Source organism: Dendrobates tinctorius, unplaced genomic scaffold, assembly GCF_039654945.1.
Source record: "Dendrobates tinctorius isolate UK_male_01 unplaced genomic scaffold, ASM3965494v1 ptg000357l, whole genome shotgun sequence".
NCBI lineage: Eukaryota > Metazoa > Chordata > Amphibia > Anura > Dendrobatidae > Dendrobates > Dendrobates tinctorius.
This window is the reverse complement of record NW_027362023.1, coordinates 486122-502079: the sequence shown is the minus strand read 5'-3', so window position 1 is coordinate 502079 and position 15958 is coordinate 486122. Positions and strand designations below refer to the sequence as shown.

The 15958-nt window shown below is 47.3% G+C and overlaps 1 protein-coding gene across 1 annotated transcript; it reads right to left on the bottom strand.

Annotated features, from left to right (window-relative positions):
• Window positions 1-971: 971 nt before the first annotated feature.
• Window positions 972-5912, bottom strand: RBM15B (RNA binding motif protein 15B). The gene has a single exon (XM_073562540.1). It carries the CDS (start codon window positions 5895-5897, stop codon window positions 3519-3521), a length of 2379 nt encoding a protein of 792 aa, XP_073418641.1. The 5' UTR covers window positions 5898-5912; the 3' UTR covers window positions 972-3518.
• Between the last annotated feature and the right edge of the window lie 10046 nt (window positions 5913-15958).

Below are 15958 nucleotides of genomic sequence, written 5' to 3'. Positions count from 1 at the left end.
CCACAAAGATCTGCATACATGAAGTGGAAGGTTGAAATGCAGCTGTGACTGGAGTACAATTGTGTGTGCCGGTAGATGTGGAGATCTCCTGACATGTTCACTCATAACGAGTGGAGCCGGCGCAGGTGAACTCTCGTGTGGCAGAAATCGCTGCATACATGGCGACAGCAGCACATAATGTGATTTTACCCAAAAAATGCTCAACCCTGTGATGTGTAAGTGCAGCTGAATGATCTGTCATTTTCCACAATCTCTGCTTGCTGCCGTGAATAGAAACATCTCTCCAGTGACCCGTCCTAGATCTGCTCTGATGGCTGCGGCCGCTGGGATCTCCTGAACAGGGAGTAATCAAATCACAAAAGGCACAATTCATTGTTTGCAGGCTTTTTGTCTTGTTTTTAACATTTTGCCTCAAATTCTCTAAAGCAGTTCACGCATTTCATCACTTTTGTGCAAATTCAAAAATACCCATCTTTGTTTTTTTGCGCCTTCTTAGACAAACTTGTCCACAAATCGCAAACGTACATCACACCGCTCCACGCGCGGCCCGGAGAACATTTACGTAAAAGAAAAAAAAAAAAGAGACTTTCTATAAAGTGCCAAGTGATGAAGATATCCCAAACCCTGACTACAAAAACACAGAAGACTTTAGCAAAGGTGCAAAGTAAAAAAAAAAAAAAAAAGGTAATCACCAAAAACAAGACAAAAAAGGGGCAAATGCAATAATGAATCGGCCAATTGTCTACTAGGAAGTTGCAGAACTTTGCACAAACTGCAGTTTCCATCAATAGGTGTTGGAGTCTCCTGGACCATCGCAGCCTCACTCTCCGCTCTAGTCGCAGGCGCTGTGCCAGCTGCCATGCAAATCACCGCTCGGCTCTAGAACAACTTGTGACACCAGCGGCCGATGACTGATGCCCCTCGGTCATATGACCCTTTACCCGGCGATGGAGGAACGTACACACAGAACATGTTGGAGAGGAGCTTTTAATATATTCTGAGGCAGCTGCTCTATACGAGTAAGTGCTCAATACAAACAGGCCTGGGACAGTCTACAAGGAAGAGGAGGAGGTCCGTGCCCCCCCCCCCCCCCCGCAAGGTCATAGGAGGGAGACGCTGGCTGCAGGGGCAAACGTGGTGCAAATCCCCAGGGACAGGGTCCAATGCGCAGTGGCCACCGAACATGGGAACCTTGACATTAGTGTGAACTGGATATAGAGTGGGTGAGGGGGTGACACATGGCACCTAAGGGGCAGCTCTCACTATGACTGATCTCAGCCCAACCATAGCAGTTCCACACAAGGGAAAGCGCAGAGAAGCCATGAGAGTCAATGCCGCACCCCTCCATATGAGTTTACAAGTGGAATATGGCCCCCTGAAGGGGTAAAGTCATTTTTAAGTGTTTAGATGGAAACCACTGACATAATACAGAACGGTAATGATGAGATGAACAGGCGGCACATAGATCTCCTCTAAGACCCAGGGGACAACTCCAAAAAGTGCAACTGCACAATGCAACATATTCCTGCAAATGAGTCATTACAGTGTTTCAGAGTAGCGGTATAAATGACATGATCATCTGCATCCCGTGGGTTCCTGCTGGGACTTGTAGTTTCCCACCAGCTGAGAACCAGCAGGTTGTACATGACCACTGTATATATCCCAACCCTCACTGATAACTAAGGGCAGGGCAACGTGGCAGTCATTGATCCAGACCATTCTCACCAAATGATACGTGCGGGCACCTGGCAGCCCCTGCAGTCCATACATATATACAGCGACCCTCATGTGCACATAGGGGTCCACATCCTGCTTTCATATAAGCCCCCATCCCCTAGGGCTTCTTTACACAACCCTAGTGCCTCGGTTCAGACCCCCTGCTCCATCTTACAGGCCACCATGAAACTCTGCCCTCAGTGGAGACATCACTGAAATGAACACATGACATTTATCCATTTTGGGACGTTTACTAATCACATTCAAGACCCATCCACAAAATAAATGAAAAAGATCAGTGTGACCCAGAGATCAGTGGTGCCCAAGAATCATCCATTTCATGTCTGCCGAACTACAAGACCTAGAAACTGAGCAGGCATCGTGGGCCTTATAGTGGGCAGTCGCCGTCTGGTGATGGAGAACTGGTGGTACAGACACCCACCCTACCTGTTACCCACTGCACCCCACAGCTAATCCACCAGGGACCCTTAGAGAAGGAGAGTAATAACCTGGGGGAGTCACTGAAGGGATTCATTGGACATTTTGTGCTGACTGGATCTGTCTATAAGGAACAGTAATCACAGCCCAGACATGACCAATCAATCCTGCAGGAAGTTGAGGGACAATGAACCCCAGGGTCAGTATTCAGGGAATGACTCTAGAGCAGTTGTAAAACAGGGCCACCCCCCCGATGGACAAAGAACCGGACAACTGTCCCTGCAGAATCAGGTGACTACGGAGGACTCCCTTAAAAACGCACCAAACACATGTTCCCTTGCCGGGTGATGCAGCACTATGCGAGGGTCTGCTGTCCCCGCTCCCCACCAGGCTTAATCAAATGGAAATTGTGATAACAGGTGATGTTGTGGTCCATGAGACCATCCCACAACCTGCGTAGCTCCATTATTCCCCAGGAGTTTCAGGCCTTATTCTGCATGTAACACAGAAATGGAATCTATCTCCCTCAACGCTTCCAGCATTGCCCCTCTGTGTCCCAGCCTCACACACGCGTCCTCATACACAGACCTGACAATGAATAGTAAGACAATCAGACAGCAAAATGTCGAAACACAGGCGGCCAGCCAATGGCTGCAGACACACTACACGCCCGGAGCCCGACCGTTCTACAGAAAGTGTACAGTGGTGGACATTGCCTGGCAGTGACAGGGTTAGTAGTGATTGTAGCTGTGTGGTCTCAGGGCGCCACGATGCCTCATTACAAGATAACGAGCGGCTCCGATCCCCAGAGGTTTCTACTGGTTAAAAACAGGGAGCAGCTAATAAGAGCCCAGAGGGTGTCCGCTCCCCTCCCCCGCACACATCCGCATCACATAGACAATAAGGCACTCAGGGGACCCCGCTACCCAAGACTCCAGAACACACAAACCTAAAAACAGTACGAGCTCCCCCCACCCCAAGAAACTAATAATATACATCCCCCAAACCTGAAAACATAACCGGTGAGGGGCTTGGGAAGAACCAGAGGAGCAGAAAACACCAGGGGGGTGAAAGGAACAATAAAAAGGAAATTCATCTGTCCAGCAGCAGTGACTGGGAGAGTTCAGCTTTTAGAAAATATGGACCTGATGTGACGGTTGCACTGTCCGCCACTCATATGTACACGGCCGATAACCCGCCTTAACCCTTGAAATGCTGGAAGCGCCCAGACTGCACCAATGATCTGCAGAGGACAATACCAGCATTTAAATGGTTAATGCCGCAACCATAACCCTTGTAACAGAGGGGGGGGGGGGGGCGCACTGGGGGGAGGGGCGGGGGCAGTGGTCCTGCAGGGGAAGGGGTCAGGCATTGTCTTTTACCAACACAATAATCATGTTCTCCTCTAGCTTGCCCAAAGCTCGCTGGGCGCTCTGCTGGTACAGCTGGTGGAAGTCACAGGGGGGGAAGGCGTAGAGCATGCCGCTGGGGTCCCTGCCTTTGCTGCTCGCCCCCACAGGGAGGCTAATTACCCCGGCCGCCTGCTTCTGTTTTAGGTAAGAGACCAAGTTCCTGAGCAGGCGACGCTGTAGTCCGGACTCCCCAGGCATCACCCCTTCGTTCTGAGGTGACTGGATAGCGACCAGTACAGCATAGCCTCCTGTGGTGCCCAGCCTCACCCGGCGGGTCACCTCCTCTAGTTTAGGCTGGTCAAGCCGGAGTCTCTGAGCTATTTTAAGCTGTGTCAGGCTCCCAGCTCCGGGGGCAGTGCGGTCTCGGAGGAGGGCAGCGGGCACATCACGATCTCCCTCCAAAAAGTGAAGGTAGGTAGGAAAACAGCTGTTCTTCAGCACCAGGTGACCGCACCAGACGGGCGGCAGCGTCCGTCCTTTCTCCATCACTGGTGAGGATGGTCTTTCTGCAGGGGGTTCTGGGGGTTTCGGGTGGTGGTTTCTCCGAGGATGGGGTGGCTCTGGAGTTGGGGGACGGGGCTTGTCCTGTGCTGGGGTTCGGTGGTTGTGAGGCGGTGATGGAGGGGTGCTTGGTTCTCGGTCAGACAAGTCCCTCCTGGGACGGTCTGGACTGCGCTCTATTCTGGTCCGCCCTCTGTCACCGGACAAGCTGCGCCGCCGCCGTCTCTCCTCTCTGCTCTTAGAGCTGCTCCCTCCTCCTCTGTCTCCACTGCGGCTGCGCACACCCTGCCCAGCACTGCGACGCTCAGAGTTCAGCCAGCCCGCCTCCACGAATGGCCTCTCCCGGTCAGAATAGAGAAGGTGTGGGGGTGTCCGGTCTCGAACACGTAGATCGGGCTCCAGTGCTGCTCGGTGGCGGCTGTAGGCCTCAGATTGTAGCAGTTCATAGGAGAGAGGTAGTGGGTATGGAGTGGGCTGGATGGGCACATAGCGGGACGCTGCTGCGGCTGCCGCTGCTTCCTCTGGTGTCACATTTGCAAAGTCCACACGGAGCCGGCGGTCCCCAAGCGTGAATCCCCTCATCTGGGTGCAGGCGGCCTGGGCAGCGTCCAGGCTCTCATACTGGATGTAAGCGAAGCTGTCGCCCTTCACGTAGTCCACGGTGCGGATGCTCCCAAATCGATCAAACTCACGGGCGAGGGCGGCTAGGGAGGTGTTGGGGCCCAGACCCCCCACCCAGAGGCGTGTGCTGGGGTTGGCTTTACCGTATCCGATCTTCATGGCGTTCCTCCCCAGCAGCCGGCCACTCATCGCCAGCTTCGCCCGGTGCGCCATGTCCAGGTTCTGGAACTTGAGGAAGGCGTAGGCGGCCCCTTGGCTGCGGATCGGCCGCTTGATCACCACCTCCTCGATGGGGCCGTACTTGTCGAAGGCTCGGCGCAGGTCGGGCTCAGACACGTTGTAGTCCAAGTTGCCGATGAACAGGTTGCGCGTGGCCCGCTGGTCGTCCTCGGGGGGCAGCTGCTCGTTGTCGTCGGTGGCCCCGCGGGCCCGCTCCTCGTACAGGCTCTGGTAGTAGGCCTCGGCGGAGGCGCTGCTGCTGCTGGAGGCGCTCAGGGCGGGGGGCAGCAGGAGGTGGCGGGGGGCCGGCAGGGCGGCTCGGCTCAGGGGCAGGGGCCGGCTGGGCTGCTGGGTGAACACGGGCTCCACCGTCAGCGGCCGGTCGTACAGCAGGGGCCGCAGCTTGGCATGCCGGGCCTGGCGCGCCTCTGCCGGCCGCCGGAAGTTGATGTAGGCCACTCGGCCCAGGTCCGGGGTGTGCGACAGCTTCACGCTGATCTCTCCGAAGCGCTGGAAATGTCGGAAGAGCCAGTCCTCCAGCAGCGGCTCCGGCAGCGCCGAGCCCAGGTTACTGATCAGCAGCGTCTTGTACTCCGGCACATCCGCCTGGCTGGGCAGGAGCAGCGGCCGGGGCGGGGGAATGTCGCGGGGCCGCCGGGAGGAGGAGGACGACGACGACGAGGAGGCCCCGGCCTGGTTGGGCCTCTCCCGCCTCCCCGAGCTCTTGTGGTGTCCGCTGCCGGCCTCCTCCCGTCGCTCCCGAGTCCGCTTAGCGCGGCCGGGACTGGACTCCCCTCGCTCGCTCTGCCGCTTCATGCTGCTCGCGGACTCGCCGTGCGGGGAAAACGCGCTCACTTTGCGGCCGCCATCTTCCACAATGAGTCGAGAGGGAGAACGCCTGACGTCATCAGGGGGCGCCGGGGACAGGGTGTGACCCGACGAGGTCACGTGACTAGCGCGCCAAAGCGGCCTTCGAAATTTAACCTCCATGGAAAGGCGTGGCGGGCGTGACGTCACAGGGAGAGCGGCGTCGCCAAGGAGACGGCCGGTAGTAACGGTAGGCGGTGAGAGGCTCCGGGAAAATGGCGCGAAGGAGACGAGAGGGCGGCGGCGCATGAGGGGCCCGCGGTGACAGGACTCCTGGTATCCGCCGGGCCCCGCGTTACAGCGGCCACTTCAGGATCAACAGTGCTGCCATCTATAAAGGGCACCAAAGACACCGACCCCACACCCCCCAAATACACAGACCCCAGACCGGACCCCCAAATACACAGACACCGGACCCCCAAATACACAGACCCCCAAATACACAGACCCCAGACCGGACCCCCAAATACACAGACACCGGACCCCCAAATACACAGACACCGGACCCCCAAATACACAGACACCGGACCCCCAAATACACAGACCCCCAAATACACAGACCCCAGACCAGACCCTCAAATACACAGTCCCCAGACCGGACCCCCAAATACACAGACACCGGACCCCCAAATACACAGACACCGGACCCCCAAATACACAGACCCCAGACCAGACCCTCAAATACACAGTCCCCAGACCGGACCCCCAAATACACAGACCCCAGACCCCCCAAATACACAGACCCCAGACCGGACCCCCAAATACACAGTCCCCAGACCAGACCCCCCAAATACACAGACCCCAGACCGCACCCCCCAATACACATACCCCAGACCGCACCCCCCAATACACAGTCCCCAGACCGGACCCCCAAATACACAGACCCCAGACCGGACCCCCAAATACACAGACACCGGACCCCCAAATACACAGACCCCAGACCGGACCCCCAAATACACAGTCCCCAAACCGGACCCCCAAATACACAGTCCCCGACCGGACCCCCAAATACACAGACCCCAGACCGGACCCCCAAATACACAGACCCCAGACCGGACCCCCAAATACACAGTCCCCAGACCGGACCCCCAAATACACAGTCCCCAGACCGGACCCCCAAATACACAGACCCCAGACCAGACCCCCCAAATACACAGACCCCAGACCGGACCCCCAAATACACAGTCCCCGGACCCCCAAATACACAGTCCCCAGACCAGACCCCCAAATACACAGTCCCCAGACCGGACCCCCAAATACACAGACCCCAGACCAGACCCCCAAATACACAGACCCCAGACCGGATCCCCAAATACACAGACCCCAGACCAGCCCCCCAAATACACAGACCCCAGACCGGCCCCCCAATACACAGACACCGGATCCCCAAATACACAGACCCCTAAATACACAGACACCGGACCCCCAAATACACAGACCCCAGACCGGACCCCCAAATACACAGACACCGGACCCCCAAATACACAGACCCCAGACCAGACCCCAAAATACACAGACCCCAGACCGGACCCCCAAATACACAGTCCCCAGACCAGACCCCTAAATACACAGACCCCTAAATACACAGACCCCAGACTAGGCCCCTAAATACACAGACCCTAGACCGGACCCCCAAATACACAGACCCTAGACCGGACCCCCAAATACACAGACCCCAGACCGGACCCCCAAATACACAGACCCCAGACCGGACCCCCAAATACACAGACCCCAGACCGGACCCCCAAATACACAGTCCCCAGACCAGACCCCCAAATACACAGTCCCCAGACCCCTAAATACACAGACCCCAGACCGGACCCCCAAATACACAGTCCCCAGACCAGACCCCTAAATACACAGACCCCTAAATACACAGACCCCAGACTAGACCCCTAAATACACAGACCCCTAAATACACCGACCCCAGACCAGACCCCTAAATACACAGTCCCCAGACCAGACCCCTAAATACACAGACCCCTAAATACACAGTCCCCAGACTAGACCCCTAAATACACAGACCCCTAAATACACAGACCCCAGACTAGACCCCTAAATATGCAGACCCCAGACCAGACCCCTAAATACACAGACACCAGACCCCCAAATACACAAACCCTAGACTAGACCTCTAAATACACAGACCCCAGACTAGACCCCTAAATACACAGACCCCAGACCAGACCCCTAAATACACAGACCCCCAAATACACAGAGACTAGACCCCTAAATACACAGACCCCAGACTAGACCCCTAAATACACAGACCCCAGACTAGACACAGTCTAGTCCATGAAATCTCATGGGAGATTTCAACTATCCAGACATTTGTTGGGAATCTCTCTCAGGCAAAACTAACAGGTCAAGGAAATTCTTATCCTCTCTTGCTGACAACTTTATCTTCCAAAAGGTAGGGGAGAAAACAAGGGGAACTGCTACCTTGGATCTAATCCTTATAAACAGGGAGGAAATGGTTGAGGAGGTAAAAGTGGCTGGAACCCTAGGAGGTAGCGACCATGCTATTTTAGAATTTTGGATAACTAGAGGCGGAAGACCTGTGAAGACTCAGACGTCAAGGTTAGATTTCAGAAAGGCAGATTTTAAGGGATTCAGAAAGATAATTGGAGGGATCCAATGGCTGGATATCCTTAAAGACAAAAATGTCCAGGAAGGATGGGAAATCTTGAAAAATGAAATTCTCAAAGCACAGTTGTTAACAATTCCGAAAAGAGGGAAGAATAGGAAGCATTTAAGGAAACCAGGATGGGTGAACACAGAACTTAAGCACATGCTAAAAAGGAAGAAAAAAATGTTTATAAAATGGAAAGAGGGAGGCATATCTAAAGAAGAATATAATGCTGTCTGCAGAATCTGCAGGGCACAAATCAGATTAGCTAAAGCTGAAAATGAATTGAGGCTTGCAAGAGATGTCAAAAGCAATAATAAAGGATTTTGGGGATATGTCAAAAGTAAAAGAAAAGTCAAAGATGCTATAGGATTTTTACAGGATGAAAATGATGAAATGGTAAGACAGGATGTTGAGAAGGCTGAACTTTTAAATTCCTATTTTGCATCTGTTTTCTCTCAGAAAGGAAATGTAACACCAACTGTTATTCACTGTCCTATTAAGGGAATAGAAGAATCCAGGATATCTATAAACAGAAAGATAGTGAGGAAACACTTAGCTAACCTAAATGAATTCAAGTCTCCAGGTCCAGATGAATTACACCCCAGAGTACTGAAGGAGATAGCAGAAGAAATTTCTGAACCACTCTCCATAATCTTTGAAAATTCTTGGAGAACAGGAGAAGTGCCAGAAGACTGGAGAAGAGCAAATGTTGTTCCTATCTTCAAAAAGGGGAAGAAGGTGGACCCAGGCAACTATAGGCCGGTGAGTCTGACTTCTATACCAGGAAAGATCTTTGAACAAATTATTAAACAACATGTAAGTCAGTACCTGGATAAGAATGAAGTGATCAAACAGAGTCAGCATGGGTTTGTAACTAATAAGTCATGTCAGACTAACTTAATTTCCTTCTATGACGGTATCACTGATTGGGTGGATCAAGGAAATGCTGTAGATATAGTATATCTTGACTTCAGCAAAGCATTTGACAAAGTCTCTCATACAATCCTTATTGAAAAAATGACTAAGTATGGAATGGACAAGGCAACTGTTAGGTGGATTCATAGCTGGCTTAGTGATCGGACCCAAAGAGTGGTCGTAAATGGCTGCACATCCAGTTGGAAGAATGTCTCAAGTGGGGTACCACAGGGCTCTGTCCTGGGCCCTGTATTGTTCAACATCTTTATCAACGATTTAGATGAAGGAATTGAGGGTAAACTGATTAAATTTGCTGATGACACAAAGCTAGGAGGGATAGCTAATACTAGAGAAGAGAGAGAGAGGATTCAAAAAGATTTAAATAAACTGGAGAAGTGGGCAGTAACTAACAGAATGGTTTTTAACAGGGAGAAATGCAAAGTACTACATCTGGGCAATAAAAATGAAAAAAGCATATATAGAATGGGAGGAATAGGGCTAAGTGACAGCACATGTGAAAAAGACTTGGGTATACTAATAGATCACAGACTGAATATGAGTCAACAGTGTGATGCAGCAGCAAAAAAGGCAAATGCAGTTCTAGGATGTATTAACAGAAGCATACAGTCTAGATCACGTGAAGTCATTATTTCCCTCTACTCCTCTTTGGTCAGACCTCATCTGGAATATTGTGTCCAGTTTTGGGCACCACATTTTAAAAAAGACATCAACAAACTGGAGCAAGTTCAGAAAAGAGCGACCAGAATGGTGACCGGTCTGCAAACCCTGTCTTATGAGGAAAGGTTGCAGGATTTGGGAATGTTTAGTTTGCAAAAGAGAAGACTGAGAGGAGACTTAATTGCTGTCTACAAATATCTAAAGGGCTGTCACATTGTAGAAGGATCAACTTTATTCTCATTTGCACAAGGAAAGACTAGAAGCAATGGGATGAAACTGAATGGGAGGAGACACAGATTAGATATTAGAAAAAACTTTTTGACAGTTAGAGTGATCAATGAGTGGAACAGGCTGCCACGAGAAGTGGTGAGTTCTCCTTCAATGGAAGTCTTCAAACGGAGGCTGGACAGACATCTGACTGGGATGATTTAGCTAATCCTGCTTTGAGCAGGGGGTTGGACCAGATGGCCCAGGAGGTCCCTTCCAACTCTACGATTCTATGATTCTATGACCCTCAAATACACAGACCCCAGACTAGACCCCTAAATATACAGACCCTCAAATACATAGACCCCTAAATACACAGACCCCTAAATACAGAGACCCCAGACCCCTAAATATACAGACCCCAGACCAGACCCCTAAATACACAGACACCAGACCCCTAAATACACAGACCCCCTAAATACAGACCCCTAAATACACAGACCCCTAAATACACAGACCCCTAAATACACAGACCCCCCCAGACCAGACCCCTAAATACACAGAAAACAAAAAATCCTATATAGAAAAGAAATACCAGGAGTATAACTATCCAATATTTATTGAATGAGTATTAAACATCAGCATATAACACAAAAGAAATATTCAAGAAGAGACATACATTATTTATCAAAAAATCTTTTATGTATACAAGAAATATCATGGACACAAAATATCATAAAGAACAAGATAATTTTATTGAGCTAATAATAATTAAAATACAATAAAAGTTTTTTCTATTTAAAAAAAAATAAAAGAAACAATCAATTGCATCGTGTGTGCGGGGCAAAGTATGCCAAACTGATCGGTGTGACAATTAAAAAGTAAAAATATAATTCAATAATAATTCATCAGTGGTTCCCCACATAAAAATAATATATATCAAGTTATACCATTATATAATGCAATAATTAATCACTTGGCTGAAAAGATTAATATTAATATAATGTGCATAAAAATATATAGAAAGTGCTTAATATAGTGCTATGTGCTATTAAATATTAATCACTTGACTGAAAGAGTTAATATAATAAAGTGCCTAAAATGTTTTTTTCACTTCGTAAAAATGCATAGAACAGTGCTATGTGCAAAAAAAAGACAAATCCTCAAATATATAAAAATATAGCAAATAACTCATCAAAAAGCATCATAGAAAAGCACCACAAAAATAGAAAAAAATATATAAAATTAAATAATAAGGTGCCGCTGTTGATACAAATAAAAAAATTAGCTAAGAACAAAAGAGTGCAGTATAATACAATATATGTAATAGGGATAAAACCACAGATACCAACCGGTATTGACACTCCACTGCCCCAGCACACAGCGCGTGTTTCGCTTCCGCTTCGTCAGCCAAGTGATTAATTAATGCATTATATAATGGTATCACTAGATAAATATTAATTATTTTTATGTGGGGAACCGGTGATGAATTATTATTGAATATTATTGAATTATATTTTTACTTTTTGATTGTCATACCAATCAGTTTGACATACTTTGCCCCACACACACGATGCAATTGATTATATGTTTCTTTTATTACTTTTTTTTTAATAAAAAAATCTTTTATTGTATTTTAATTATTATTAGCTCAATAAAATTAACGTGATCTTTGATATTTTGTGTCCATCATATTTCTTGTATTCATAAAAAAGATTTTTTGATAAATAACATATCTCTTCTTGATGAATATTTCTTTTGGGTTATACCCTAAATACAGTATACACAGACCCCAGACCAGACCCCTAAATACACAGACCCCTAAATACACAGACCCCAGACCAGACCCCTAAATGAAACCCTCAATATACAGAGTTGTAAGTGAAGATATAGATGCCAATTTCCAACATGGGAATGTGTCATCAGAAAAGGGCCTACTATTTAAAGGGAACCTGTCCTGTCCCCATTCCCTCTACCCTCCAGCATTTGTCTATTTCTTATTAAATTACCTGCCTCATCATCAGCTCTTAATACTGTTTGACCTAAACACACGGGTAGTCGATGGGGCCTTTGTTTCTTACTTTTAGTCATCCTGCTCATCATCTTTTCACACCCTTGTGGGCTTAATAATATGATTTGCAAGAGCTGACGTCATTGCCAGCTCTCTGGAAATCTGGTGCATGTGCGCAACTTTCTTTACCCAAGTCATTGCGCCGTGGAGCCGGGTGTACCTGTCCTTGCCTCAGAGACGCACTGCACAAGTCTGGAAACAAAGAAGAAGCCTGATCTTCGGCATTGCCCATTAATGTCAGGCTTTTTCTTTGAAGGATTTTTCCTGAAAAAAAAAAGCCATCACCTTATCCCCACTGTGGAGACACAGCATTGTATCTTAGTTAACCAGATGGCTATATTTAGCAAACCAGGAAGAATAGACTGTTATCTGTATGTTTGCTTTTGAATTTATGTGTTGGTCAAGAGAACAGTCTCTTGCTTGTTTAAGCCTGTAATATTGACATTTGATACAACATATTGTGCATATTATTATGCACATATTATTGTTAATGACTAGTGATGTTACTGATATGCTAATTATGCATTGTGTAGGCCAGATAGTTTGGTGACTTCGAAAACTGAGAATGAAAAACTATGGAAATAGATTAATGCCACTCGATCTCATTTCTATTCTTACTGAATGAATGAAGGACACTTGTTAAATATAAAAAGAGGGTACATGCCTCTATGAGACAGAGAGAGACAGCCACAGATTCTGCCAAGCCATCCATACATCTTGACACAGATCTATTATTCTACAGGAATCAACCTAGGGGACCTCGGCCCCAGATGGAAGAATACAGATCTGCTCCATTGACCATTGCTGAACCATAGAGCTGTTCTGAGAAGTCAGGTTATGACCCTCTGGTCAACTGTCCTTTGTATCTGAATGAACTGTCAATTTCCCAAGCTTGTCGTGACCTCTCTGTGCGTGTGCCACAGGTGGGGTTGTCGGCCCTGGGAGGTCTGAAGTAACAGCTGCCATTATCCTGGCGAGTCAGCGGAAGGGTGAGACTGTAATGGGCACCATCTTGGGTACTGTGCTGGGTCTGTTCTATGTGTTATCTGCCTGTGTTGTGGTACAGTAAAGCATTGCCGTACTGTGTTACCCTCACCCTGTGTTCTATGAGAAGCGTTATGCCCACGTTAAATGGAGAGCGGGCGGTCGGTGGAACGATCCCTGGTCCATGCGGTTTTGGCTAGTGGACCTGGGCGCCCGCTGACCCCCTGTGTCTCCACACTCAGAATAGAGGATAACTTGCTGATCACTGGTGGTTCCATTGTTGGGTTCCCCAGCAATTTCGACATTACAGCTCTGCAACTTGCCTTCTTTTTTAAAATCAAATATCTTGAAAAAGATTATTTTCCCCCAAAATTTTTTTTACAACATATATCACCATAATCAAAACTTCTCTTTTTATAAACAAGTATAAGCAAAATACAACAGAAAGAAAGACAAAAAACCCCTGAAACCTAACATAGGGGTTACAAACAGGCGTCATTCCAATATATCTACCAGACTAGCTCTATGTTATCCAGTATCTGCAAGCATAATATCATACTGTTACAGATCAATACTGTAATACACAACTTGATCCTATATATAGGCGTATTACGACATCGATGAAGACTTCTCTGCACATTATAGTGAGGCATCAGAGCTCCACATCGATCTCGCCCCAACGCCTCCACAGCAACAATCCTCCTGATGTCATTCCATGTGTATTCAACCACGGACCCCATATTCTCTCAAATTTATTCATTTTCTTTCTATTTTGCATATACCCTTTTCCAATCTAATAATGTTATTTATCCTGTTTTTCAGTTCCCTGATGGAGGTGAGGGATTAATCCATTTGGATGCAATGTTTCCTGGCTTGGAATAAGATACGTGAAATCCCTGTTGTAGCCGGATCCTATTCCATATCCTCTTCTAGTATTCCCAGTAAGCATTTTTGAGGATCTGGTTGTATATCAGTTTTATATGTCTTTTTTTTGGTAGACGCCTTTTCCCAACTCTCTGCACTCCCATAACATGTAATAGGCCTGCATCTTCCATTTTACATCTTGGACCCCTGGCATCAACGCTATATCCTATTTTACAGAGGAACCTAGGGGTCTTCCATTTCCTATGGATTAATATAATTGGGGAAAAGCTCTGTGCTCATTTAGCGATGATTTGGATACCAACTCTTAATACCAATTTCCATTGATTTCCTGAGGTCGGTCGCACATTATCCTCCCACTTTTGTTTGGCTGGTGAAGGGAATGTTGGTAAATAAGTATTGAGAAGATTGTAAATACCAGAAATATGATGATTGGAATTTCTCTTTTCCAATACCAGATTAACAAAGAGCCTATTATCTATTCATAAAAGGGGTCAGGTTTATTTATGCATTGCAACCCTCTTCTTGCTTGGTGTGGAGATGCACATGTTCAGCCTCCAATCAATGTCTATGGGACTGTCGAGTACAGATCTCCACTATTTCCCCCAGTCCCATAGACAATGAATGGAACAGAGCCCAATTGTCCACACTTCTGCTCCATTCAAGGAGGTGGATCCAGAGTCCCAATCTCAGGATCGCTGGGGGTCCGACCCCTCAATGGTCTATTGAGAACAGTAGACGAGAAGATAGTCAGCACGTGAGTTATGTGAAAATCGCATACTGGTGGCCACGTGATGACTGCTCGAATGGGCTGGGGGAACTGAATCCTAAGGCCACGTTCACATGTTGGTCAGTATTTTATTTACATCAGTATCTGTTGCCAAACTAGGAGTGGGTGAATAATGCAGAAGTGACTTAGGCTTCTTTTTACTACCCTCCCAACCCTGTTACTTTATAGTTAATTATTATTAATAGTTATGTTTGAAAATGTATTTTGTTACTGTTAAACCTATTCAAAATAATAAAAAAAAGAAATGCAGAAGTGGTGACGAGTTTCTGAGACTTTTCCTCTCCTTACTACAAATGCTGATGTAAAATACTGACCAAATACTGCAAATGTGAACGTGGCCTGATGGTATGTGGGCTCAGAATCAGGGCTGTGGAGTCGGTGCTCATTTTGGTCCATTTTATACCGACTCCGACTCCTAAAATATATAATAAATTGGGTACAGTAGTAAAGTGCGGAATGTGCAGAATATTTTTTCATAGGAATTTGGGAAAGTTATGAAATGTCCTATAAATGACTGTTCTATTCCTGATCTAAGGCTACATTCACACACAGCGTTTTTGCTGCGTTTTTTGAGGATACGTTTTTCAGTTGCAAAAGCCAATCAGCTTTTTAAAAAACCGCATCACCTGAAAGGTTTTTGAGCTCATAGATAATGTTTTCAATATCAAAAGCAAATTAGAAATCTGCTCTATCTATCTATCTATCTATCTATCTATCTATCTATCTATCTATCTATCTATTGGTGTTTCTCTGGAAAGAGAAAGTATTAGAAAATTAGTGATTGAAGAAGCCCTTAAACAAAAGGAAGATCTTAAAAAGACTCTCAAAAGACGCTTCCTGTTTCTTAAAATGGATGCCTGCACACGTCACAGAGTGAACTATTTTGCCATCAATGTTCAATATGTTTGTGACAACAAAGAAATTGTTACCAAGACACTGGCAGTAAAAGATACTAGACCTCATCACAGCAGCCAGTTTCTCCAGGCCTTAGTGGAAAAAGTCCTGCAAGATTACGAACTAAAAAA

What these genes read in the sequence shown, in the direction of transcription:
- RBM15B (XM_073562540.1), bottom strand. Translation starts at nt 5,897, where the DNA reads ATGGAGGTTAAATTTCGAAGGCCGCTTTGGCGCGCTAGTCACGTGACC.